Source organism: Nematolebias whitei, chromosome 12 (genome assembly GCF_014905685.2).
Source record: "Nematolebias whitei isolate Nwh7 chromosome 12, NemWhi1, whole genome shotgun sequence".
Taxonomy (NCBI): Eukaryota; Metazoa; Chordata; class Actinopteri; order Cyprinodontiformes; family Rivulidae; genus Nematolebias; species Nematolebias whitei.
In genome coordinates this window covers 26115661-26140643 of record NC_056509.1, presented here as the reverse complement: position 1 = coordinate 26140643, position 24983 = coordinate 26115661, and the positions used below count along the sequence as shown (strand labels likewise).

General features: G+C 40.1%; 2 protein-coding genes across 2 annotated transcripts in view; one reads left to right on the top strand and one right to left on the bottom strand.

Annotated features, from left to right (window-relative positions):
• Window positions 1-1231: 1231 nt before the first annotated feature.
• Window positions 1232-18123, top strand: znf410 (zinc finger protein 410). The gene is made up of 10 exons (XM_037685108.1): window positions 1232-1264; window positions 1349-1481; window positions 7458-7643; window positions 8245-8466; window positions 10466-10625; window positions 12171-12352; window positions 13345-13434; window positions 13549-13668; window positions 14428-14547; window positions 17255-18123. The coding sequence occupies exons 1-10, from the start codon at window positions 1232-1234 to the stop codon at window positions 17353-17355; spliced, it is 1347 nt and encodes a 448-aa protein (XP_037541036.1). The 3' UTR covers window positions 17356-18123.
• A 27-nt stretch (window positions 18124-18150) lies between these two features.
• LOC119418091 (ectonucleoside triphosphate diphosphohydrolase 5) overlaps window positions 18151-24983 on the bottom strand; it is a 28013-nt gene continuing 21180 nt past the window's right edge. The window contains exons 9-14 of the mRNA XM_037685344.1: window positions 24721-24782; window positions 20379-20480; window positions 19889-20032; window positions 19556-19612; window positions 19263-19378; window positions 18151-18249 (exon numbers count right to left, since the gene is read on the bottom strand). Coding sequence (XP_037541272.1) covers window positions 18166-18249; window positions 19263-19378; window positions 19556-19612; window positions 19889-20032; window positions 20379-20480; window positions 24721-24782 — 565 coding nt within the window. The 3' untranslated portion in view covers window positions 18151-18165. The remainder of the gene's footprint in view (window positions 18250-19262; window positions 19379-19555; window positions 19613-19888; window positions 20033-20378; window positions 20481-24720; window positions 24783-24983) is intronic.

The following is a 24983-nucleotide window of genomic DNA, read 5'->3' as shown; positions in this document are numbered from 1 at the left end:
CTTGTTGGTATCATTCACTGATCTTTGGAGGTCGTCATGAGAGTCGCCACTCTGGGACATTTATCCAACCAGGACTTTTATGTGTCAACGTTTCAAACCTCAAAGGTTTAAATTTAAATGTGATGATTCTGATCAAAAGTCAAACAAGATTGCAAAAAGGATTTTTTTTTTTAAAAGGCTTTTTTTTTTTAAATACATTTTTGTTTAGAGTCATTTCCTGTGTAATAAATATTTAAAAATTATGTTCTTGCTGTATTTGTTGAGTTATTAGTTTTGTACTGAACTGACTTAAAATCATTATTCCCCCCTAAACCAATGTTGCAGGTTTAGTTGTCAAAATATTAAAGCAATAAATTCAACAAATTAGCAAGAAAACTTGCTCTTGTAAAAAATAAATATTAAGCACAATTCAAGTCATAATTTAGAAATCAAAAATGTATTATGCATGTTTTTATCTGTAATAAATTATATTTTTTAAAATGCATTGTTACATTTTGCATCCCAAAGTGCTCTCTCTCGCTCTCAAACTCACAAAATGAATAATAAAGATCCTGTGCATTCAATAAAACCAGATCATTAGCTGTACTGTAATTACACTAGTTTTTATTCTTTAAAAAAACATTTTGCCTTCAAGAAAAAAAGTGAAAGTTTTCGACTGATTTGTTTTCTGGTTTCAGGTGAGTTAACATCTTTGGCCGCTGGGTGGCAGCAGAGAGACGTGATTAATTTGGGCGGAAGTGCCCTAACATTGTTCCATCGCAGCTCCCGTAGCTCAAAGCTGCTCTGTTTTGAGTCCAGTTGAGTTATTCTCTCGTAGTGTCGCAGTCACTCGATTGTTGCAATGTAAACTAATATATGCCTCTAGAAAATTAAAGGAGTTATAAACGTTAAGACTGTGTAAGTGGCTAATTTTACTACGCGTCTTACTATTTAAAGTGATACTATTTTTCTCATGCTAACCTTGCTAGCTAAGCTAAGGTAACCTGTCTACTCAGAGCAACACGGTGAAGTTGGGACCTCAGCCTCGCCTCTGTTTTTGTTTGTTACGGACTGTAGCGTTGGTGTGATGGGTTCGACTCGGAGATGACCTGCAGCTTCTGACCCGAACAACAATTCCTGTTTAGTCGGTCCAACCCGAGGTTTGTGTTCTTGTTCAGTCTGATGAGCACCTGCTGTTGTTGGTTTCTTATTGTTGTGTTTGTGACAAGCTGGGATCTCCACAGGCTGACTCATGCTTTCTGATGAGCTTGACTCCAAACCAGAGGTAAGTGTCGTCCCTAATTAAAATTGTTTATTGAATCAGCAGACTAGTTTTGTATTCATCCTGCTGTGCTGCTGCTCCTGTCAGCTGCTGGTGCAGTTTGTCCAGAACGCGTCCATCCCGTTGGTCCAGAGTTTGGAGGACTCGGAGTCCAAACACTCCTGCCTGCCTCTGCTGGCTCCAGCTGAGAGCTCCCTGTGCACTCCTCTGGAGCTCACAGGTTGGCACACACTCATTGCTACTTAGAAATGCTACTCCTCCTTTGTGGCAGGCTATTGAGATTACTAATCCTGAATTTTAATCACGATTTAAACACACAATGTTCACAAATTAGCATGAAAGGGTACAAGGTGAGTGGAATCGACCTGTCCTAAATCTCTGTGTTTGGTCTGCATCACATAATTCACAGTTGCATAACATACAAAATTATTATTAGAGCAATTCTGCTGTTTTAAATTCTGTACAGAATAATGCACATGACACAAAGTTAGCTGAATTATTTCCAACAGGAACCTTTATCCTTATTTACCCGTGCGTTTTTAATAAAAACTAGTTCTGGGCAAAGATTTTAATAATTTAATCACAATTAATCTCAAATATTTTTGTGAGTAATCTCATTAGTATACGCAAAATTAAATTATGACTTAAAGATGTTTAGAACCTTTTTAAGGTACTGTTTTATATATTTTTTTAAAGTTCACTACATTAAAAAGGCACTTTCTACTAACATAAACATGAACGTATCAAATATGAAGCCAAAGATATTTGCCAGGGCAAAATAATTTTAGTTTATTTTAGAGAGAAAATAAAAAAAATTCCTTCAAACACAAAACCACAATCATAACAGATTAACACCAAGTTCAAAATATACATGTTTTTGTCCAGAAATGTTACAAGAATAAACCTTTTTAAATCAGGAGCATCATGAACAATTTATCTCCTGATGCTGCTCAATAATCCAAGTAGGTAAATCTAATAAGATTAAGTTAGGTCTTCTGAACGGATTCTTTTCTTTGTTAAAATCCAACAATTTTCAGTCAGGTCATCTGGACAGTTTATTTATTTATTTATTTTTTGTGCTGAAACGTTTCACTTTCCATCCAGAAGGCTTCATCAGTCAAGGAAACATATATAAAACAACAGCTTACTCCAAAGTGGAACATACCAGTTTACTGGTATGTTACTGATGAAGACTTCTGGATGGAAGGTGAAACGTTTCTTAAATAAATTTAAAAAAAAGAAACTGTCCAGATGACCTGACTGAAAATTGTTGGATTGTATACCTGGATTATTGAGCATGGACTTTGTTGGTTTTGAAACAGTTTGACATGACTGTCGACGAGGAAGAGGGCCGGCACCGGAGGAGGGGGCGTGCCAAAGAGACCATCTTAGCACCAGCAAAACTAGTTTGTTCCACTTTGGAGTAAGCTGTTGGAGGAAGAATCAGTTTTGTGTTGTGTTTCCTTGACTCATGAAGCCTTCTGGATGGAAGGTGAAACGTTTCAGCACAAAAAAAAGAAACTGTCCAGATGACCTGACTGAAAATTGTTGGATTGTATACCTGGATTATTGAGCATGGACTTTGTTGGTCTTTGTTGAAATGTTTTGTCTTATTTTCAAAAGACTTCTTCAGTCTGAGGAGGTGCTAAAAACTCTGTCAAATAGCACTCAACCAGTTCCTGCTAGCCAGAACCAGTATTCACATGTAAAAGGAGAACCATCAACCTAACAGTTGATCATAAGAACTCTGCTATTCACCGGGGGACGAGTGATTCTATTGATATTCTTATATATTCTAGGAGAAGAATTGAGAGAGTAGTAAATGTATCTTTCTGAAGAGAATCCGTCCATTTTTAAACAGGGGCGGTGGTCTCCATATTTAACTCACACCTACTGCAATTTCATCACTCAGCCCTCTGTGAACAAGACATCAGGGCATTAAAGAGCAATTGTTGGCTGATGGTCCTTTTTTTTTTGCATTTGGAAAGCTATTTTCTTACCAACATCACAGGCATGAAAAGAGTTATGTCAATCATCAGCAGCTGTCAATCAATTTGCAGAGTGAGATAACATACAAACTGGATTCCAAAAAAATTGGGACACTAAACAAATTGTGAATAAAAACTGAATACAATGATGTGGAGATGGCAAATGTCAATATTTTATTCGTAATATAACATAGATGACAGATCAAAAGTTTAATCTGAGTAAATGTAACATTTTAAAGGAAAAATATGTTGATTCAAAATTTCACAGTGTCAACAAATCCCAAAAAAGTTGGGACAAGTAGCAATACGTGGCTGGAAAAAGGAAATTGAGCATATAACGAACAGCTGGAAGACCAATTAACACTAATTAGGTAAATTGACAACATGATTGGGTATAAAAAGAGCTTCTCAGAGTGTCAGTGTCTCTCAGAAGCCAAGATGGTAAGAGGATCACCAATTCCACCATTGTTGCGCAGAAAGATAGTGCAGCAATACCAGAATGGTGTTACCCAGCGTAAAATAGCAAAGACTTTTAGGTCGTTTTCACACTAGATAGTCCGGTAGACTCGGTTCGGGACCAATATTCATGAGCTTTTGTTTACATTTGAGCTGGTGCGTTTGCATTCACACTGCACTGTGCAGTCGAGTCAACCTGTTGAACCAACCTATTCCCCCGCTCGCCTGTGGGGGCGCTGCACCAAGACCTACTGAAAGAAATGACACAAAAACCTCTGAAGACACGTCTTCTTCTGTAAATAAAAATAAAAATGAAGTGGCATCAAGTTTTAGCAGTTTTAGGAGTTATATTTTGTCATTTTTCAAAAATGGACTTAGCATGAGCAGAAGATGAGACAGAAGACCATAAACCCACCAAGCGACAGCCTTAAAGGGCTACGCATATACTCATAGAATCTGGGGTTACAGTACGTAACCAACGTTTTTCACACAAGGCAGCTGACGGCTCCATATAAGGTCAGAGCAATGCGTGTTTGTTTACCCTGCGGAGCGGGGCTCGGTCTGTTTACATTCACACTGTACTCGAACCGCGCTGGAGTTCGCTTCTACCGGACCGAGACCTAGGTTTTAGCCCGGGCCAGAGTTCGCCTTTTTGTTCCGTGACAGAGTTAGATGGCGCGTTCACACCTCCCTAAACGAGCCGGACTTTCAAGGAAAACGAGCTAGAGTTCGATTAAAGCGGACTAAACGGGGCTGGTGTGAATGCACCCTTAAGTTATCATCATCAACCGTGCATAACATCATCAAAAGATTCAGAGAATCTGGAACAACCGCTGTGCGTAAGGATTAAGGCCGTACAACTCTACTGGATGCTCGTCATCTTCGGGCCCTTAAACGTCACTGCACCTCAAACAGGAATGCCACTGTCAAGGAAATAACAGAATGGGCTCAGGAATACTTCCAGAAAGCATTGTCAGTGAACACAATCCACCGTGCCGTCCGCCGTTGCCAGCTGAAACTCTACAGTGCAAAGAGGAAGCCATTTCTAAGCAAGCTCCACAAGCTCAGACGTTTGCACTGGGCCAGGGGTCATTTAAAATGGAGTGTGGCAAAATGGAAGACTGTTCTGTGGTCAGATGAGTCACGATTTGAAGTTCTTTATGGAACACTGGGACGCCATGTCATCTGGACCAGAGAGAACAAGGATAGCCCAAGTTGTTATCAACGCTCCGTTCAGAAGCCTGCATCACTGATGGTATGGGGTTGCATGAGCGCTTGTGGCATGGGCAGCTTGCATGTCTGGAAAGGCACCATTAATGCAGAGAACTATGTTCAGGTTCTAGAACAACATATGCTCCCATCTAGACGTCATCTCTTTCAGGGAAGATCCTGAATTTTTCAACACGATAATGCCAGACCACATTCTGCAGCAATCACAACATCATGGCTATGTAGTATGACATATCCTGAGATATATTCATCAATTAAACGGGTTCACTCATCTTTCTGGACTGGATGATGTCGTGCTTTGAATTTAACAGAAATGTGGACGTGAGACGTTAATTATCTTTGACTCACCAAGCGAGTGGGTCATTTATTAACAGAATCAAGTTTAACACATCACACATTTACATTAATTTGGCAGAATATGAAAACAACAACATAATTAATCAGCTTTACAACCAGGAAAACCATACGGCCATGATTTTCCGTTGCTTCACCACAGACATTAATGAAAACATCTGGATTAATTTTCTAGCAGAAAGGAGAGTTTAAAGATGGAAAATTGAGATTTATCTTACAGAGAGATGTGTGAGGGAATTTGTCCGTTTTAACCAGAACGTGCACGCTCCTTCGGAAATCAGCTTGTCCCAACAGTACACTTTTGGTGAAGGTCGACTTTTACCTTTTCTGAAGATAGATCAGTTCCGGCATGGAGTCTCACTTCCAACCACTGTTCAGCATCTCAGTGAGAACAACCAAATACCTCGAAAGTCGTGCGAGGTTATCCAAACAGAAGTTATAATTCCCAAAATCGTCTCTGGTTCAGCTTGATTGGTTTAGCAGCATCCTGAATGCCCGCGTTCTGCATTCAGGAACTCCCAAACTCTCTACATTCTGGATTCCAACACTCTGAACTCTACTGTTGAATTGGGAAGTTGCCACATTTAAATGGGCTCTACTTCCGGTTCATTTGAGAGCTTTTTGATTGGTGGATGGACCAAAGCAGAGGTGTGGTTTGTGATGTAAGGTGTTATTAAAAGTCAAGGAAAAGATTCAAATTGTTTAAGAACAGACAGAAAGATATCATGGCAAAACCAGACTTCGTGGAGCCACCTCTCCTGTATCTCGCTGTAAAAGTTAAACATGACATTTCTTTTCAGTAAACTTTCTAGTTGACGAAGCTTGAACTTTAACACACTTACAACTTTGCTCATTGAAGACAGAAAATCAAGAAATGCATATTAACCTGATTTCTTCTTTGAATGAGGATTAAGGATCATTATTTACTGTTTCACAGTTAATAAAAATGAGTAGTTCACTTCAACATGTAAACATTGTTTGAACTAACACAATTTGATTATCAAAACATTTGTAAAATAGTAATGATCATAGAGAATTGTTTTTTCCACTTGATTAATTCAAGAAAGAAAGTCTCAGGATGGGTCAAACTGTATTTCTGGATTCAAATCAATGAAATGACAGTTTCTGTCCATCTGGTCAGTTTTGACATCAGGCCTAGTCCACCACAGCTACGTAGGAGAAGGATCCGAGTACTGAAATGGCCAGCCTGCTGTCCAGATCTTTCACCTATAGAGAACATTTGGCGCATCATAAAGAGGAAGGTGCGACAAAGAAGGCCCAAGACGATTGAACAGTTAGAGGCCTGTATTAGACATGAATGGGAGAGCATTCCTATTTCTAAACTTGAGAAACTGGTCTCCTCTGTCCCCAGACGTCTGTTGAGTGTTGTAAGAAGAAGGGGGGATGCCACACAGTGGTAGAAATGGACTTGTCCCAACTTTTTGGGATTTGTTGATGCCATGAAATTTGGAAACAACAGATTTTCCCCTTAAAATGATACATTCTCTCAGTTTAAACTTTTGATCTGTGATTTGTGTTCTATTCTGAATAAAATATTAGATGTTGGCACCTCCACATCATTGCATTCAGTTTTTATTCACAATTTGTTTAGTGTCCCAACTTTTTGGAATCCGGTTTGTAAATAAGGTCACAAATACTGCGTGTAGCTGAATTTCCTCATTTCACAGCATCTCGGCGCCATTTTGATCAAGATGTGCTTCGTCCATATTTAGGCTCATACTTTGATTGAAATTTAATTAGCTTGTACCAACTTTGTTTAAAAATAATTTTAATTGTGAAATAAGTTCAGATATCTGAGACATCTGGGTCAAATGTTCTCATTGTTTTATTTATTTGACTTATTCATTTGCTTGTAGAAAGAAATCAAAAATTTGGAAAGTGTTGATCATGTTAAGATAAATGAACGTCAGGATGTTTATCTGCAAATCAAACATGGAACTGTATTTTACAGCCTTAAAGACAATAATAGTTGTTTTTGTCCATCTACCTCTCCTGTATTATTGTTTATGATACACCTGAGTCAGTATTCACTGCCTCAGATCAGAACTTCATACTTGCCAAAGCCCGTAAACTTTTCAGACCCTAAATTAGTGGCTCACATTTTTAGTTGGAACTGACAATCTGATGAACGCTGTTCTCCTCCTCAGACGGAGGCCTGAGCCATGAGCCAGAGACTTCTCCCGCTCTGCCAGAGTTTGGAGGTGTATCGGAGCCGAGCACGTTGGTGGTCCAGACCCACTCTCAGCCACCAGCCTCACCGAGCCCCCCATCCATCCTGCACGACTTCCAGCAGCCAGACAACACCTCCTACGTCCTCCTGAACCTGGCAAAAGGTAAACATTAGCTGCTTTTACATGCTAAAGTGACACGCTCCTTTATCATCCTCCAGCTTCTGGCTTTTGGTAACACTTGCTCTACTGATCTGTTGATAAAGTGTCTCAAGTTAATCCGTTTATCCTGTAAAACTGGCTCCCAGCTGCACATTTACTTTCTTTTAGAAAATAACTGAAGGTTCTTTGTAGAGATAAATACATAAATTTTCATATTTAAAAATGTTCTTTTCTCATCTCAAGCGGGTAATTAAAAATTAACAATAGAATAAATAATGAAAGTTTGGCCGCGCCACATTTGAGAAGAGAAAGTTTAACGGTGGACGTGTGGATCCGATCTCATTTCTGTGCTTTGATTTTTGCACGCAGCTCTAAAAACAATGAGGTGATCCATTTTTATGCAAGGACAACGGCATTTTTTAGCAATAAGAACTCATCCTTGGCAGCCTTGTTCTCTTGCCTCATTAGCCTCTGCAGAGTACAAAAAACATTTTTGATTCTTGACATGCGAAGCTGTACGAGAATTAAATTTAGAAATGCGACCCAGAAGGGTTCTGGCAGTTCGCCGAAGTGCTCTTGATTCTTCTTCCACCTTCTCTTTCAGGCATCACAGCCTCTTCAGAGTCCCTGATCTTTGCCGCAGACGGCACAGAGGACGATGAAGACGACGGCGTCTCGTCAGGAGACTACGGGATAGACGGCAGCGCTCCGTGGTATCTGAGGGTCCAGGAGCTGGCGCACGACAGCCTGATCGCTGCTACACGAGCCCAACTCGCAAGAGATGCCAAGGCCAGCCAGGACGCCAGAGCTGCGAGCGTCGGCAACGGTAAACAACACAAAGTAACGCCTAACAGAGACGTCGTAGAGCCGTTTGTTATTTATAGAAGTGTAAAACGACAGAAAAATTAAACTACCGGTAGTGTACAGGAAGTAGCAGTTATTTCTGGAAAGATCAGCTGATCTCCTTACAAAGACGGGAGAGAAATGAGGTCAGGGAGATGAATTCATAGCATGATCAGCAGTGACTAAAATCTTATCATTAGACGGCAAATCAAAACAAATTTGTGGCTTCGTCTTGATGAATGTACAAGTCTGACAGCGAGCACCCCCAGGAGCTGTAAATATCACAGCATTGCTAGTTCGTCATCATCTAGTTCGTATGGTTTCTGCTCTGGTGATGATTTTAATGTTGTTGTTTTTTTAAAGAAGTAAAGTCAGTTCAGGCCTGAGGGAGCAGAGTCATGAAGCTCTGCTCACTGAGAAAAACACACAGCGGTTTAACATAAAGAGGTTTCAAAAAAAAGCTTGAACCAAATGTTGACAAACTGGCTTGTTATAGATATTGGAGCTGGAAATGAGGCAAAATGTGTTCATCCACCCCTAAAAAGGCAGCTGGTGCTGGGGCACGACAAAAAATATAATCTGGCACACTGCAGGGCACCTGTAAATACTTTCGTTTTTTGTATCGATGTGATATTTCACCCACAGCAGAGTTAAAACATAAAGCGCCAAACTAAAAGCTTGGAGCATCTGTGAACATCTGTTTTGGAGTGTAGCTGATTGTCGACTCTGTTGGGCCCCTCTGAAGCATTATCTTTCTTATCTCCAGCTGATTCGACGAGTTTAATTGGCACTAAAGCCGCTCGTGTCAACAGCTCACTCTGGATTGCTTGGTTTATTAAATGAGAGGGTTCCCACGCAGTCTGGAAACATGTGGAACTTGATTTTAGCATTTTTTCAGATCTGGATAATAACTGTGAGGAATAAACACCTGTTGGCTATTTCAAATCTTTGAAAAAATAATAAACGGAAATTAGTTTAAAAGTTAAAATGGTTTAAAAGATGGACCAGCACAGAAGATCAACATCATCAGGCCAGGACTCTGCGGTCTACACTCATCTCCAGACCAGCGGTCACTCTTTCAGGGATGAAGATGTTCACATCCTGGACAGAGAGGAACGATGGTTTGAGAGAGGAGTAAAGGAGGCCATCTTTGTGAAAAGAAATCGTCCATCATTAAACAGGTGGAGGCCTCCGTTCCTTGAGATCTTTGTTTAAAACTTTAGCATTAAATGTTGGATTCAACCCTGTTAGCAAAATATCTCATAAACAGCTGGACTATATTTAATGAAACTCTCAGAAATGTATCATTGGCTGTGCTTCTTTAAAATTCATCTTTAGCTACTTGACATAAGCCAACACAAACGTGTCTAAGTCAGTTTTACAGATATTAAGCTAGAATTCAACGTGGTAGTAGCTGAGAGTAATTCACAACACACACTGTTTAGTGTTAGATTGCACTTGTTGGTTTTTAAGGTTTAATCAAAAAGTAGTAATTTTTAAACATTATTAGCTTAACTAAAACTTTGACATGAAAAGCAGTGGGTGATGCACAACGCTTCAAGGAATAAGTCTGCTCATTTCTACTTTTATCTATATTGTTGTGCATGCATATAAAACATGGCCCATGTTAAAGTGCAGTTCTTTGTTCTTTCGGAAACTAAACCGCTGCGTTCATTGATGCTCTCCCACTAACTTGCATCAGTTTAGACGCACTGTGCTATCAGCTGTAGGAGCATTACTGCCGGCGCACCACGAGCAAAATGGGAGCCTTCACAGATGTTCAAAGCGGGGAGTCTGGTCAGGTTAAAAGGGACTGATTGCATTCAGCTCTGCATTGTTTTCTTTCGCCTGCAGTCGTTCAGCAGGTCTCAAGTCAGCAGCCGGTAATTTTACAGAGTCAGACTCCAGAGGCCGGCCAACTCGCACTCTTGGGTTGATTACCGCACGACTCCCGCTCACTTTCCCCCTTTCCGGTTGCCTAGGCGACCACACACACAGCTTGGTGGAGGACGAGGACAAGCAGGCACTGCCCCCTCGGACCAGCCGCCCCCACTCCAAGCAGGTGCTGCGCTGCTCGTTCGAGGGCTGCTGCAGGACCTTCACCTGGCCGGCTCATCTTAAATACCACCTGAAAACACACAGGTAACGTGACAACGTCCTAAAGGTTTCCATCTATCACTCCAAGTGACAAGTCATTTTATACTTTAGCTACTTTGTAGTTATTAAATCTAAATATTATTTACATACGTGATGTGTCCCAATGTTTGTTTGAAGCACTGTTTCATGTAAACATCCACAAACCGCTTTAAAAGACTTGGACACCATATAATCACACGCTAACACAAGATGACCGTAAACTAATAAGCATACTGTATTTTCCGGCCTATAAGTTACAACTTTTTACCGAATTTGAATATACTGCGATTTATACGCCAAAGTGACTCATTTATGTTTTTCCCCATATTTATAACCCAATTTTTGGCTGAGATCTGACGATTTCGTTCATTCTGACATGGAAAATATTGAACACTACCACTTTCAGCCGCTAGATGGCACTCGACTAGTGTGGCATGCTGTTGTGTCATGTAATAGGTAAAAGTGGCTATTATCGACACAAATGACTTGCCATAGACTGCCACCTTTGTCTGCCTGGAGCACCCGTCAAATCAGCTTCATTTCACTGCGTCGCCCCGGCGAAATGCAGCTGATTTGACCATTGAAGTGCATTTTGTAAGTAAAAGTTCAACTGTTCAAGTTCAACTACACCTTTACTTTAACGTTAAGCAAACAAATAATTGTTTTAGGTGCTTATCTTGTTAAATTTCACAGAAATGCGCAGCGTTCCTCCTTCCTGATTTCCTCCCTCTGCACGCTCCCAGAGCACCGAGGCAACGGATACTTTTGAAATGCAGCTGATCTGACCGTTGACGTGCTTTTATTAAGGAAACATTAAACTGAGACACAGCTTTACTATGATGTCGAGCAAACAATTGTTTTTAAGTGGTTATCTTGTTAATTTCGAAGAAATGCACAGCTGCTGCTTCTGCATATCGGCTTTTGAAATTCAGCTGATTTGACCAAAGTGCATTTATTAAGGACAAGTTAAACTGAGACGCACCTTTACTATAATTTTGAGCAAACATATAATTGTTTTTAAGTGTTAATCTTGTTAAATTCTTGTTAAAGTCCTCTCATGCACGCTCCCACGGCCACCATTTGGCAGCCAATCGATTTTTGGCACAACACCGGCCCACATTTCCAGGTTGTCAGCGGTGACTCATAATAGATGCGACTTATACGGCGATGCAACTTATTTGTTTTTTCCCAAATTATTAGACATTTTTGGACTGATGCGACTTGTAGGCCGGAAAATACGGTGCTATTCTTTTAATTATTTAATACTGTTTTAAAAGAATAGTTAGTTACTGCTCTGTCTGACCTCTGCATGATTTTCTAATCAGCTTGGACATAAATTTGAGGCTCTGACAAACAAAAATTTTGGTGTAATATATTTATATTTGCTAGTAAGCTGTCTCGTTGGGTTTAAATGTTTCACTCAGAAAGTCAAAGACTCAGTAATGGAGCTTAATGTTAGAGATGCTGCAAATGTGTCGTGCATCGCAAATATTTGCAAGTAGGTTGTGCGCGGGTGATACTCTTGGCCGTTTTGTTTCGCCCATCATCCAGGAACGACCGGATGTTCAGGTGTGGCGCTGAGGGCTGCGGGAAGAGCTTCTACGTGCTGCAGAGGCTGCAGGTTCACATGAGGACTCACAACGGCGAGAAGCCCTTCATCTGCAAAGAGAAGAACTGTGGCAAGAAGTTCACCACGGCCGGAAACTTGAAGAACCACAGACGCATACACACAGGTGGGGGAGCAGCGGGAGAGATGGACGTCTAGAAGTCCAAACACGCTGGAGGCAGTAACTGACTCAGGCCATTCGCTCCGTTAATGCTTCCTCTGTGCAGCGAAGGCTGGAGATCTGAGGAGTCAGCAGTGCTGGCTCCTCCCATTTCACTGCTGCAAGCTGTAACACTACTCTGCTGTATTTTCTAAAGAACATTAGGAGGTTTTTGATACAATCTGCCTTCTAGTTATCAGCAGACCATCTACAATATTGAGCTTTGATTATACAGGATACTTTCATGATTGTAGTATAGTTTACAGTAGTTGCTAAACTTTATTATTAGTGTTTTCTTGCAAACAATCCCTTTGAAGGCAAATATAGTAGTCCCTCACTACTTCACGGTTCGACTTTTGCAGACTCGCTCTTTCGCGGTTTTTCAAAATAAGATTGTACACAAGAAAAAAAATTGTACAGGACACACTTTAATATTACTCATGTGATTGGGACAGTGCTGGATACAGTAAAAAGTTGACACAAAAAAATACTTTGGACAAGCGCCACCATTTTGTAGTTTTCTCTCAATAAGCCTACACTGTACTGCCAGCCAAAAGGACTACATTACCCAGAAGCCCCGTCAGTGCTTCCAGCTGTTGCCTTCTGCTGAAATGGAGGGAAAGTTTTCTTGCGATCCGTAAAAGTTCAGTCCTTATTTGACTTCGGCGCTCAGTGATGCAGAGAGTCGTACGGAAACGACCGGGAATTGGACCAGAACCGAACTTCCAGCCTCATCGGTTAATCTGAGTGCTGCTTGCCGGCTCAGGGAGCATCTCGAGCAGGAAGGGTCCCTTGGAGGTCCGATATTTGAGCTTTTTTTTTTTTTTTTTTAACTCTATTAGGATCATTATGTGGTTTTGTGCTGAACGTAACCCCCGCGATAAACGAGGGACTACAGTATTTGATATTAGTTTTCTGTGTTGTGGAGCAATATGTGAGTGTGTCAGGTGTCTGTTCAGGTGAGAAGCCTTTCCTGTGTGAAGCAGATGGTTGTGGGCGGTCCTTCGCCGAGTATTCCAGTCTACGGAAGCACATGCTCGTCCATTCTGGTGAGCGCTGCAGTTTACAGCTGCACTCTCTCTGAATTCACAGACGGGGATGTTTTTGAGGGGAGGGGAGTTAAAAATAGCTCTTTTCCTCAGCTCTGTGTGCGTATTTCTCAGGTGAGAAGCCGCATGTGTGCGGGATCTGTGGCAAGACCTTCTCCCAGTCGGGCAGCAGAAACGTTCACATGAGGAAGCGACACGGAGAGGAGGTGCAGGGTAGTGACAGCAGAGAGACAGGTTTGTTTGCACGTGTTCACATCTCTGCTCTGTGTTATAACAGAATATGTGGAGCGCATTGTAAAATGATCATTATCATCATAATTATCATTATTAGTGATAATGTTATTCCTCTGTCTTGCCCTCGCATTCCAAATTACTGAGACAGCTGAATCAGTTCCCACCACAGCTGGGGAGTATTTACACTCCTCCTAGGTTCTGGGTTTCAGTTTCACCTCCTCTTCAGATTAAAAGCAACTTCCACTGAGCTGTTTGTTTCAGAACAGTTCAGTTCGTATTTGGAAAAATGACAGCAGAAAGGCGCGTCTTTGCCTCTTTTGTCATTTTGTGTTTGCCCTGTAGCGGTAGGGAAGCACCACAGCTGAGTCACTGCAGGAAGCGCCGCCAAAGCTCTAATTATAAACAACAGATTTCTTCGGGTCGGCCTCCCTGAAGAGGCTGGTCGTTTGTGAAAGAAGAGCCCAGAAGGATGCAGTTGTTCAACAGATGGGTAGTTTCTGTGTAATACATAACAGAATTACAGGAGTAATTTAATTTTATTGTATTGGGATACCCCCGGTCCAAACAACACAAAGATCGTCTCTGACAGACATCAAAAAGTCGATTTTATAATTATTTCTCCTGTTTTAAACAAGCCTGACAACACATGGCTCAAAGCTGATTTGGTTTAAAAACTTACGAACTGTAATTCTGTCATTATAATAATAATAATTATTATTATTAGTTGTAAGAAAAAAGTTTTAATGTCTGCACTGACAGGAGAGGCTCTGACACAAAGCAGCCTGCTGGAGGCGGACGGTGAGAATGGAGGTGGCATGGTCGCCATGACAACAGGTGTGGAACCAATGAATCTTCACCATGCGATGCTGAGATCACCAGGTAGGCACTGAAACACATGATGGTACAAAACGAAAAGGAATGGTGGGCAGGATATCAAGACATTGACTGGGGGGGAGGCCCACGATGTCCTGATGATGTCAGAGATGCTGAGTCAGCATGTGTTGTTTCTAATGTCCAGTTAGTGTTTTCATATTCATGTTGGGGAGTCTTGATGTAGCGGCCTAGATTTCCTGTGTGTATCGAGGTGTTTCTGTTGCTGAAGTCTTTAATGGTTGATCACTGAACCAGTCAGCAGCAGTGTTTCTGTCTGCAGATGTAAAAAGACTATCAGCTGGTTTTACTACCACATTCCAAAACGTGGATTGTGTCATTTTGATTATGTCCTGTAACATTACACATGTTTCATACAGATGTTTGTGGCAAGGACAGGAAACTAGACATCAAATGCATCAGTCACAGGTGATCACCACTCCCAGAGCAGGCGCGTGATTTATTTAGTCAACTCGCACAACAGAAAAGAAGCAAAGGAACATATGTTCTATTTACCGTATTTTTTGGACTATAAGGTGCACCGGATTATAAGAAGCATTAAGTGAAACAAAACATTCAAATAAGTCAAACTTTATTCAACTCGTTCACAATAACCACATAAAACCAGTTTGAGGTCAGTAAGTACAACCAGAATGAATGCATAAGGCTCACTGTCGATTTTTGAGTCCAAGCCTTTGTCACGACCAGATTGGACTATTACAATGCACTCTATGCTGGGGTCAGCTTAAATGGCCTCGCACCCCTTTACCTCTCTGAGCTTCTGGAACCTTACGTTCCCTCACGGACCCTGAGATCGTCCGATCAGCTGCTTTTGGCTGTTCCAAAAACAAGACTGAAGCTCAGAGGAGATTGGGCTTTTTCAGTCATGGGCCCCAAACTCTGGAACAACCTGCCCCCCCAACATTAGACAGGCCACCTCCCTTCCTGTGTTCAAATCTTGACTAAAAGCACATCTGTTTTCACTGGCATTTCACACAGTGCGAGTTGATTTAGTGTTTTTGTTCTGTGTTCCTATGTTTTAAATACTTTTTATTAATTCAGTATTATCATTAGTGAGTGGCGTTTATTTTTTCATTAATTTTACTCCCATCGATGTTATTGTTAAACACTTCGATAACAGTTTCTGCTTTAAATGTGCTCTATAAATAAAGTTGACTTGACTTTGAGACAAATGAAAGGATTTTAAGTGCACATTATAGTCTGAAAAAGATGGTTACATGGCCTCCGGTTCAGAACAACACACAGAGGCTTAAAATTCTGCTTGTTTGTTTTGAATCAGCTCTGCTGTCTAGTAATCAAGAATCGCTGCAGTGATGGGAGACAGAGGAGGATGTATGGGAAGTAGTTGTTTCATAGAATCAGCCCCATTATGTCAGGTGATTTGAATGCCAAGCTTCATTCTCACCATACTGGCACACATTTGGTGAGAAGCTAGGTGTTTTATTTTGTGACTTTTCACATTAGCAGATGTTATTAAGATTTGTTTGGCCTTTTAATGTGTCAAATTAATTGAAGCAAACACCCCTTGTTTTTCAGTCAGGTCATCTGGACGGTTTCTTCTTTTTTTTTGTGCTGAGACATTTCACCTTCCATCCAGAAGGCTTCATCAGTCTGAGGAAACACCAAACAAAACTGCTTCTCCCCCAACAGCAAGTGGAAGAAAACGGTTCTTGTGGTGCCAAGGTGGTCTCTGGGGCACGCCCTCTCCTCCGGTGCCCGCCAGCTCCCTCGTCGACAGTCATATCAAACTGGTTCAAAACGCCAATGTGATGAAAACTTCTGGATGGAAGGCGAAACGTGTCAGCACAAAAACAAAAGAAACCGTCCAGATGACCCGACTGAACATTGATGGATTTTATACCTGGTTTGTTATTTATTTTATTCTTTTTTATGATAGTTTTTTTTCCTCATTTCAAGAGTGGGGTAACTTCCTGGAGTTTATCCAACGTTTTGTTTGACCTGTCGCCTGTAGGTTCTGTCTACAGTTTGGATTGGATTAAAAAGATAGCACAATTTGACTTTTTTATCTTACAGTAAAAATGATAAATTATATTTACAGATTCGAACCGTAAAGTGTCCTCAGTCATACCGAGCTACGTACCTTCCTGTGACACCCCTAGTACTCTGTGCTTGTTATGAGCAAAGGAGTGATTTAAAGAGTTTATGATAAGAGTTTTTCTCCCATAGGTTCTGCAGTCTCTCACGGTAAAGAATACTTTAATAAGTTTGATAAGCCTCGGTTCATTCAGAAGACACACCACTTGTGGGATTAAACATCAGTAAACAGTTAGATCACCGGGGAACTACTGATGACACAGCAACTGTAGTTTAAAAAAAAAGTAACCACAAACAGGATCGCTAAAGTGAGTCAATTCGTTATGTTTAGTAAATGACATGAGGGAGATGTCCAACACACATTTAATGCATCATGCTCCGCTCCAGCCCAGCTGAGTTCTGCTCCACAATCTTTTTGGTTCCGTTCGGCCTATTTAGTTTCTGAAAGCTCACATCTGACTGGCTTCATCTGTGATTTATGAAAAGCTAGAGGAAACCTAAAGTCTGTGCAGCCATTTAGCAGAACTGCCTTATGAATATGCCTTTATAAGAGTATTTGTGGTACAAATAGTTTGTATTCATGTACAAAAGGTTTTGTGTACTTTGTTTAACTTGGCTTCTTATGCGTCGTTCCCTGCAGCCTCTGCGGACTCTGTGGTGGTTCTCTCTCAGCCACACGAGCTGGTGACCATGACAACGGAGGGCCATGCTTATGGAGAGGATGTGGTCGCCTTGCTGTAGCCTCCCATCACGACAAACATCACACACCGTTTATTTCAGCAGGACTGGACTGATGGTTGCAGTGGAATAAATCATCAACTCTTGGCAAAAAATATGGAATCACCAATAAAACATTTATTTGTTTATTAAGAAAGATTAATCACAGACTTTAACGCTTGTAGATATTTGTAATTATCAACCTATGGTTTTATTTTGATGTGACGTGTGAATTGAGTATTTGTTTAAGCAACTTTTTCCTTGTTTTTTTTTTTTTTTTAACGATCCCAAAGAAATACAGAAATGGGTTTAAGAGTTTATAAAAGTTTTATGTTTTCTCACGATAAACAAAAGTTTCAGTTTCATCAGTTACACTTAAATGTACCAGACACAAATGCACCGTAATCGCACCAACAACACTGGATATTAAAAACAGCTTAAGCACACCATGTAGACACCGGTATTGCACAGCAAAGCCAGACTACTCTTGTTTATCAGTTTGAGTAAAACGTCTATTTCAAGAAAACAGCAGATCCACTTAGGTTCAGCACTGCAGTAATTGTGTTAGTTCTGCCTGACATCTTTCATTCAGCCTCCAGTGCTTCACTTCTTACTAATGCAACACTTTGCAGATTTACAGCAGAATATATTGCCACTTGAGAGAAATAGCTTTTAAAATATAAATTTAAATTTGGTAGAGATTATTTCTGCCTATTTGAACTAATGGCTGATGTATGGGGGTGGTTAGAAAAGGCAGTACTCATTACATCGTGTTTGTTGCTGAGCGGCACATAAATCACCCTCCGTTTGTCTGGATGTGTTCTTCACTGCTCCTCAGTGGATCTTCAGGTTGTGGAAGTGGTCCAACATGGCACCGAGAGCCCAGCTCGCCTCTACGTTGTTCACTTTCTTTGTCAGCTAGAAGGAGAAAATAATTGCTCAGATTATGTTTGTATTTACCAAATAAAAAGAATATTAGTTTGTGAAGAACTGACTCATTATTCCCTGATTTAGAAACTCTAGATGCAATGGTAAAGCTTTAGTTTTGGACTTTTTACAAAAAGAAAAAATCAATTGAGTATCAGTTAATGAATATTAGTATTTAATTTTCAGTTCAGTTTATTTATATAGCACCAAGTCACAGGAAAGTCCTCGCAGGGCACTCAACAGAAACATTAATATATAAAAATAATAATTTAACAATTTATCTGAGGAGCAGACTGCCTTGAATTTAACTCCATCACAGAACTCTCATCTTGAGCAAGCATGAAGGCGACAGTGGAAAGGAAAAACTCCATGAGGAAGAAACCTTTAGCAGAACCAGGATCAGGACAAGCGGTCATCTGCTTCAACCGGCTGAGAAATGCTCAACTTCTACCTATCAAAAAAGCATCCCCTTTTAAATTGACAGCTAAGGTGATAATGTGTCGGTCTGTAAAATATATCATGAACCATATTGGACAGGTTAATGAAAGAAAGTAATAACTGAATGTCCATCTACAACTCGTTAACTTTTTTTAGAGACTGCCCAATACAAGATGGCTGCCACAGCTAATCAGCATTAGCAAACACACAAAGTGACTAATTCAGTCAATTTTACAGATACAGAGTTAAAATGTGTGGTAGTAGCTGAGAATCACCCCTAACACATAATTGACTGATTCTAACAAATAATTCACATAAGCTCTAATATGGCATGAGATTGTGAATGACATTTTTTAAAGATTTGACAAACAGCTGTATCAACGCGAGAGGATGCAAGCTCAGACAAATGTCGGTGGGTAATATGCATTTCTTCAGGGATGCAAGTTTTATAAATAATTGACTTGTAAATGTGGAAACTAAACATTTAAATCCTAACCAGCTGATTGTTTCTTCTATTGCATCCTTGTAACAAGGACCTTTAACAGCTGATGTAAACACAACCTGACCTGCAGCATGGTGCTGTCCTTGAAGCCAAAGCCATCCTTGAGTAAACAGGTGATGTAGGTCAGGTCCATACACAAAAATGGACTCATGGGCGGAGACTTGGTCATTTTATTGCACACTGAGCGAGGACAAAGAGAAATCACGTCCATTAGGTTGAATAATCAGTCATCTGTATTCTGCTGACAGATGAGGGCAGCATTTCCCCTCAAGGTCTATTCAGATGCACACCGTCTGTATTTCAAGTAGGGGGGGGGGGGGATCTGTTATAGTAATGATGTATATCTGCTCGTCTCACCCTCTTTAGCTCTCTTCTTGAAGTCTCTGACCTGCAGCATCCCTCCTTGGACTCCATCTGCAACACAGAGGGAGTCATTATACATTTAAAATGCCAAAACAGTAATTACAAAAACACATCTACATGCACATTTTTATAGTACTAATAACAGAGCTGATGGCCTTAAAGAGTGTGGACTGGCAGAGGCATAGCAATTTCTGTAATACCTCCACAAGTATGGCTCATCAAATCCCCTGATATGGGAGCAGATGACTCACATTTTTCTGCCTCTGTCTAGCATGCTGGGTTTGTATAATTATATAAGGTGTGGACAGGAGGTGTGTGTGCTCTAACCGATAAGGCCCGCATCCACAGCTCTGTCAAAGTAATAAGAGAAGGCAAAGAAAACGTTGCTTTCTTCGAACACGTATGGCTGATGAATAATCCCCTTCACCACCTTGAGTACTTCTTGATAACAAAGCTTGTATCCTGCATGACCTGAAGAGGGAAAAACAGAGATCGTACAGTAAATTATTCATCTCCTTTCAGAGCATTGCAATCAATATGTAATTTAGCTATGTCTATTTTAATGCTATATATTTTTATATAGCATTAAATTTATATATTTGCTGCGGACGTTAAATTGCGACACGTTTAAAAATGTCCTATGACCTCATTTATTCCTGATCAAAAGGCAACTTTTCGATGTTACGGACATTCTTTTTCAGAATCAACTTTATTGTCATTGCACCTAAGCACAACGAAATTACATAAACAGTAACATTAGTTAAATAGTAGGATTGGATTTATTTAAAACATATCTCATAATTAAACTGGATCTCACCTTCTGGGTATCCGCTCACTTGATAGGTTAGTCCTCCAAAGCTCCATTCATCCCTGAACTTATTGGGCAGGCAGGAACTTTTAAAAACTTGCCACTCCAACCCTGTGAGAGAACAGACATAATTAATCTTCTAGCTCCTTCACAAGCTTCACTAAACCTTATCACTGAGCCTGCTCCAAAAAGAGTCCAATAGCACACAGTTTTTGCTGAAGTGCTCCTGTGATTATTCCCAGGGTAGTACATAAAATGTATATTAGGACAGAAACTGGAAGTATGTCCTTGAAAGAAAAAAAGAAAACTATTTTGTAGTGTCAGTAGTGTAGCGGCCTTTGGAATACCTGCTTGTATACCTCTGTCCGCTTGTGCATATATATAATGAGTGGCGTTAGAATCCCCCAACCCTAACCCCTATTAGCTTACCGTAATTACCAGTCTATAGAGCTCACCCAAATATAAGTTGCGCACACTAAATAAAAAACAATTTTGCACATACACAAGCCGCCCTTGTGTATACATCGCAGATGTGCACATTATAAGATGAATGGCAGTACACAGCTACCGAGAGAAATATGCAGCTCTTGTTGTAGATCAAGAATCAGCCACCAGATGGTGTTTCATAGACTTTATTTTACTGTTCAACACACAAAGAAAGAGTGAACCCCAACAGGTCTTCTTCAATACAACTACCTCCCGCACTCATGGTTAACCTACTGAATGGCCTAACACAAACTGACACATAAGAAGCATAAGAAGAACAGACTAATAACAAAAAACAATGCTAAACAGCTAACCAAAATGATTAACAATGAACATAAATTTTACCCATAATCCCTCCCTGAGGCCATATGACCGACAGTCAACCACAATTAATCAATAAGGTAGTCTCATTGTGTCACGAGAACCCACCCCCCAAGACAGATGTGTATTGATGAGACTACCTTTATAAATAAATATTTTTTTTTAATCTGACCAATGAAATAACCGAACAGGTCACAGTTGAATCAATGATACGAGGAGGGGAGGAGAAAATGGGGAGGAGAGATTTCCCCCTCTTCCACTCTGTATGCGTGTTAAACAGTAAAAGTCACAAGGACCCACCCCACAAGATGGCGTGTAATGGGCAGCTATGCAAGTGCCTAGGTGTGACAAAGCTAAAGGTTTTTGGTGGCAGGAAGCTCGTTAGCCAGTCACAGAAAAAAACAAATTCCATAAATTAGCCGCAGCATTGTATAAGCCGCGGGGTTCAAAGCCTGTGAGGAAAGTAGTGGGTTATAGACTGGAAAGTATGGCAGTAGTCATATAATTTTCTTTTACTTCATTTGACTTTAGATATGCACACTTTTTATTTTTTTCTCTCCATTTTATTTCCATTAAATTACAAATTAGTTATATACTTAGTTAGAAGGGAGTAGAAGTCACCAGACAAATGGTCTAACCTACCTCCTCCTGTGGTTTACCTCATCCTCCCAGAGGTCAAACTTATACTGCCCTCCAGAGGACCCCTTTGACTTTGTATGGAATTACCTTGACCCTGTCTTGGAATTATTCCTTTAACTATGTTGGAATCTAACTAAGTAACCATTTGGAATACTTCTGTCAAATTGACACTATTAGGTGTGATTCACCATACTTGGAACCAGGTTGTAAATCACAAGTAGGGGAAATGTAGTGCCATACATCAGAATTCTGATTTTTGTGAATCTTCTTACTTCACCAAATAAAAGCTTGTAATAACATGCATCCTGCATCTCTCATTCTCAACTTAATGCAAATGGACTGTTTCACCTAATTAAATCGCCAATGTCTGGAGAGGGACAAAAAGGCCTCTGTTGATTTTTATCAGAGAAAAAGAATGCTGACTGATTGAAAAATCCCTGTTTGTTAATCCTCAACAGACACCTTGAATTCCAAAGTCAACAATAAACTGAAAACTTGTTGATATCATCAGAGATTAACATTTCTAACCGATCCAAGGCACATCCCGGACTACCTCATACCTGTTGTAAATTTATTTTAGTTCGACTTCAAAGAATGACCCAAAGGTGAATCTCCTTCCCTCCATATCAATATGAACCAGCAGCTTCCCCTTCAGACTGGAACCACCTTTTCGTTATGTCTCATGGACAAGGTGATCAACTTATTTTATTTTCTATATTTTCTGTTAAAACATTAATTCTTCTGGTCTACAATATTCATGCCTTCTCTGAAAATGCTGCATTAACCACACTTTCTTTCAGTTGCCAATGACTCCATACTCCAGAACATTTAAGTTGAAAAAATTTTATTGTTTTTTTTGTGTGATTTTTTTCTCTGCAAAGTCATGCTTTTTGTTTATTCACAATTCCCACATTCCTATAATTTTCTTATACCCAAAAGTTGTTTCCTGGTTTATTATCCCATTTTGTTGAAGTTATATTTTCTTTATACTTGTAGTATGAATCTAGATAAAATTAAAGGTGATAATATTGAATTTGAAATGTTGATTTGTTGAATAATTGTATTAAGCATGCAATGTTAGTTTCTTTAATAACAATTGACCGCTAGATTTCATTTGTGTTAGAGTGATTACATTCAGTGTTTCCCCTACCATTACACAACAGGGTGCCCTGCCCCGTCAATAGAACCAAGCACCCTGCCTACTGAACCCGTACCCCATTGACAATTGCTGGCACTGACGTAGTGCTAAGCTAGCGATGTGCAATAGAGATGCACTAGCTAAAAAGCTATGACGATGGAGGTAGCTCTCTGTCACCCTCACGCTGAGCCGTCTCCACCTCGCCCCGCTCGAAAACTGACAGTACAAACAGCGTGCAACACAGAATCCATCTCCACCACCACCCTTTCGACAAAAATCACGGACGATATGAGTGCCCTGCTAAGGCAAGTAAACTAGGGGAAACACTGACATTCAATGTTAAAGTTAAAGTAATCATAGTGTTTCTCTTTCTGTTGATTTGTTAAAAACTTTGGGGCAAAAAGAAAGTAAATTTAGGGTCCTGCCTCATCTTTGTTTGAGCTGTGTAAACTAGACCTCAAGGCTCATTGATTGAACACCACTAAAATTCCCATCTTTATTTAAATGTAGTCATTTTGACTGGACAAAACATTCCAAAAACACGCCCACTCTAAAACTTTAAAACAAGACACTCACACTTGTTTTATCTCGTTTCTTTGCTCTTAATTCTCATTCTTAATTTTATTTTTGTCTTGTTTTAATCTTAATTTTCTTCTTCTCGTCACTTTTGCATATTATTTTACCTTTTGCTTTGTAGTGTTTTTGTTTGTCAAGCTTTGCCAGTCATTCTTTGTTCAAGTTCTGTTTTTCGGCGACAGAAACATTTTACCAAGTTTAGTGCGTCGACCAGAACTACTGTGGGTTATTTTTCAGGCAAAGTTATAAAGTAAAGCCATTCAGAACTTTAAGCTAAACTCTGACATTTTGGGCACATTCTCCTCCTCAAATAATTGGACTGCTCCAGAACTGAGGCTGCACAGAGCCAGATTCTTTTGTCAACCTCAGAAGTTTTCTGCCTAAGCACCAACTGGCTAAACACCAAGACTCCCAGCTCACTGCCTTAACCATCCGCAGAGGGAGACACCCGTCTCAATCAGCTGACACATGTTCTCTCGGGAATCATCCGCTTCCAACATCACCTACTGGATCCGGCCACAAAACTTGCCTGGTATCCACCGTAGGAGCTGAGCCAGAACTACGGCTCAGTAGGACAAACAACTCATCTGCTGGCTATCGTGGTGCTCCCAGATAGAAACAGCAGTCCAATTCAACAAGTCTGATAAGTTTTCCAATTTTAGAATTTCTGCCAACATTTAATTTAATTTAATTTGTTTGATTTCAGTTAAATCTGCCCCCTCAACCTATAATATGTCAAATTCCATTTTTTTGCCTCAAAGCAACACCTTTACCTAATAGGATCACTTCTGAACATATTTCATCATTCAGACTCACCATAACTTAGGCATTATATTCCTATCGGTCAAAACGTAATTCAGTTGTATGTGTGTTTAAATCTAATGATATTACTCTAAAGAAAATGACTCATTATTTAGGGTAATTTACTACATTATAGACTGAAAATTATATAAATAATCGATTTATAGATTTTTTTCCCCCTTCTTTCAAAGGTGATGCGCTAAAGTTAGATGATTCATGAATTATTAACAATTCATAACTGATCCAGTTGATAACATATACCCCTAAAATCTTGTGATTGTCATTGCTTTGTATTTTAGAAGGCAAACAGATTGTCGTACCCTCATTAGCTTCAGCATCATTCATAATGACGACAACAAAGCACGCTTCACTTTGAGTTGAACACAGTACCTTGTGCACCCACAGCACCCAGCATGGTGAGTCGTGCTGCCATTATTCCATTTCCAAGATAACTGAGAAGAAATTAGAAGAATTGTTATGGAATAATAAAACCAGCTATAAGACTGCATGCAACATAAATAGGTCATATTGAAAACAAGCCACACAAGTGGTGCCTGGCTGTTATTCACTTCCTAACAACTAAGCCGATACCAGAAGCTCTCCTAATTACAAATAGACCCAAATTAGGCAAAAAAGGAAAAAAAAACAGCTGA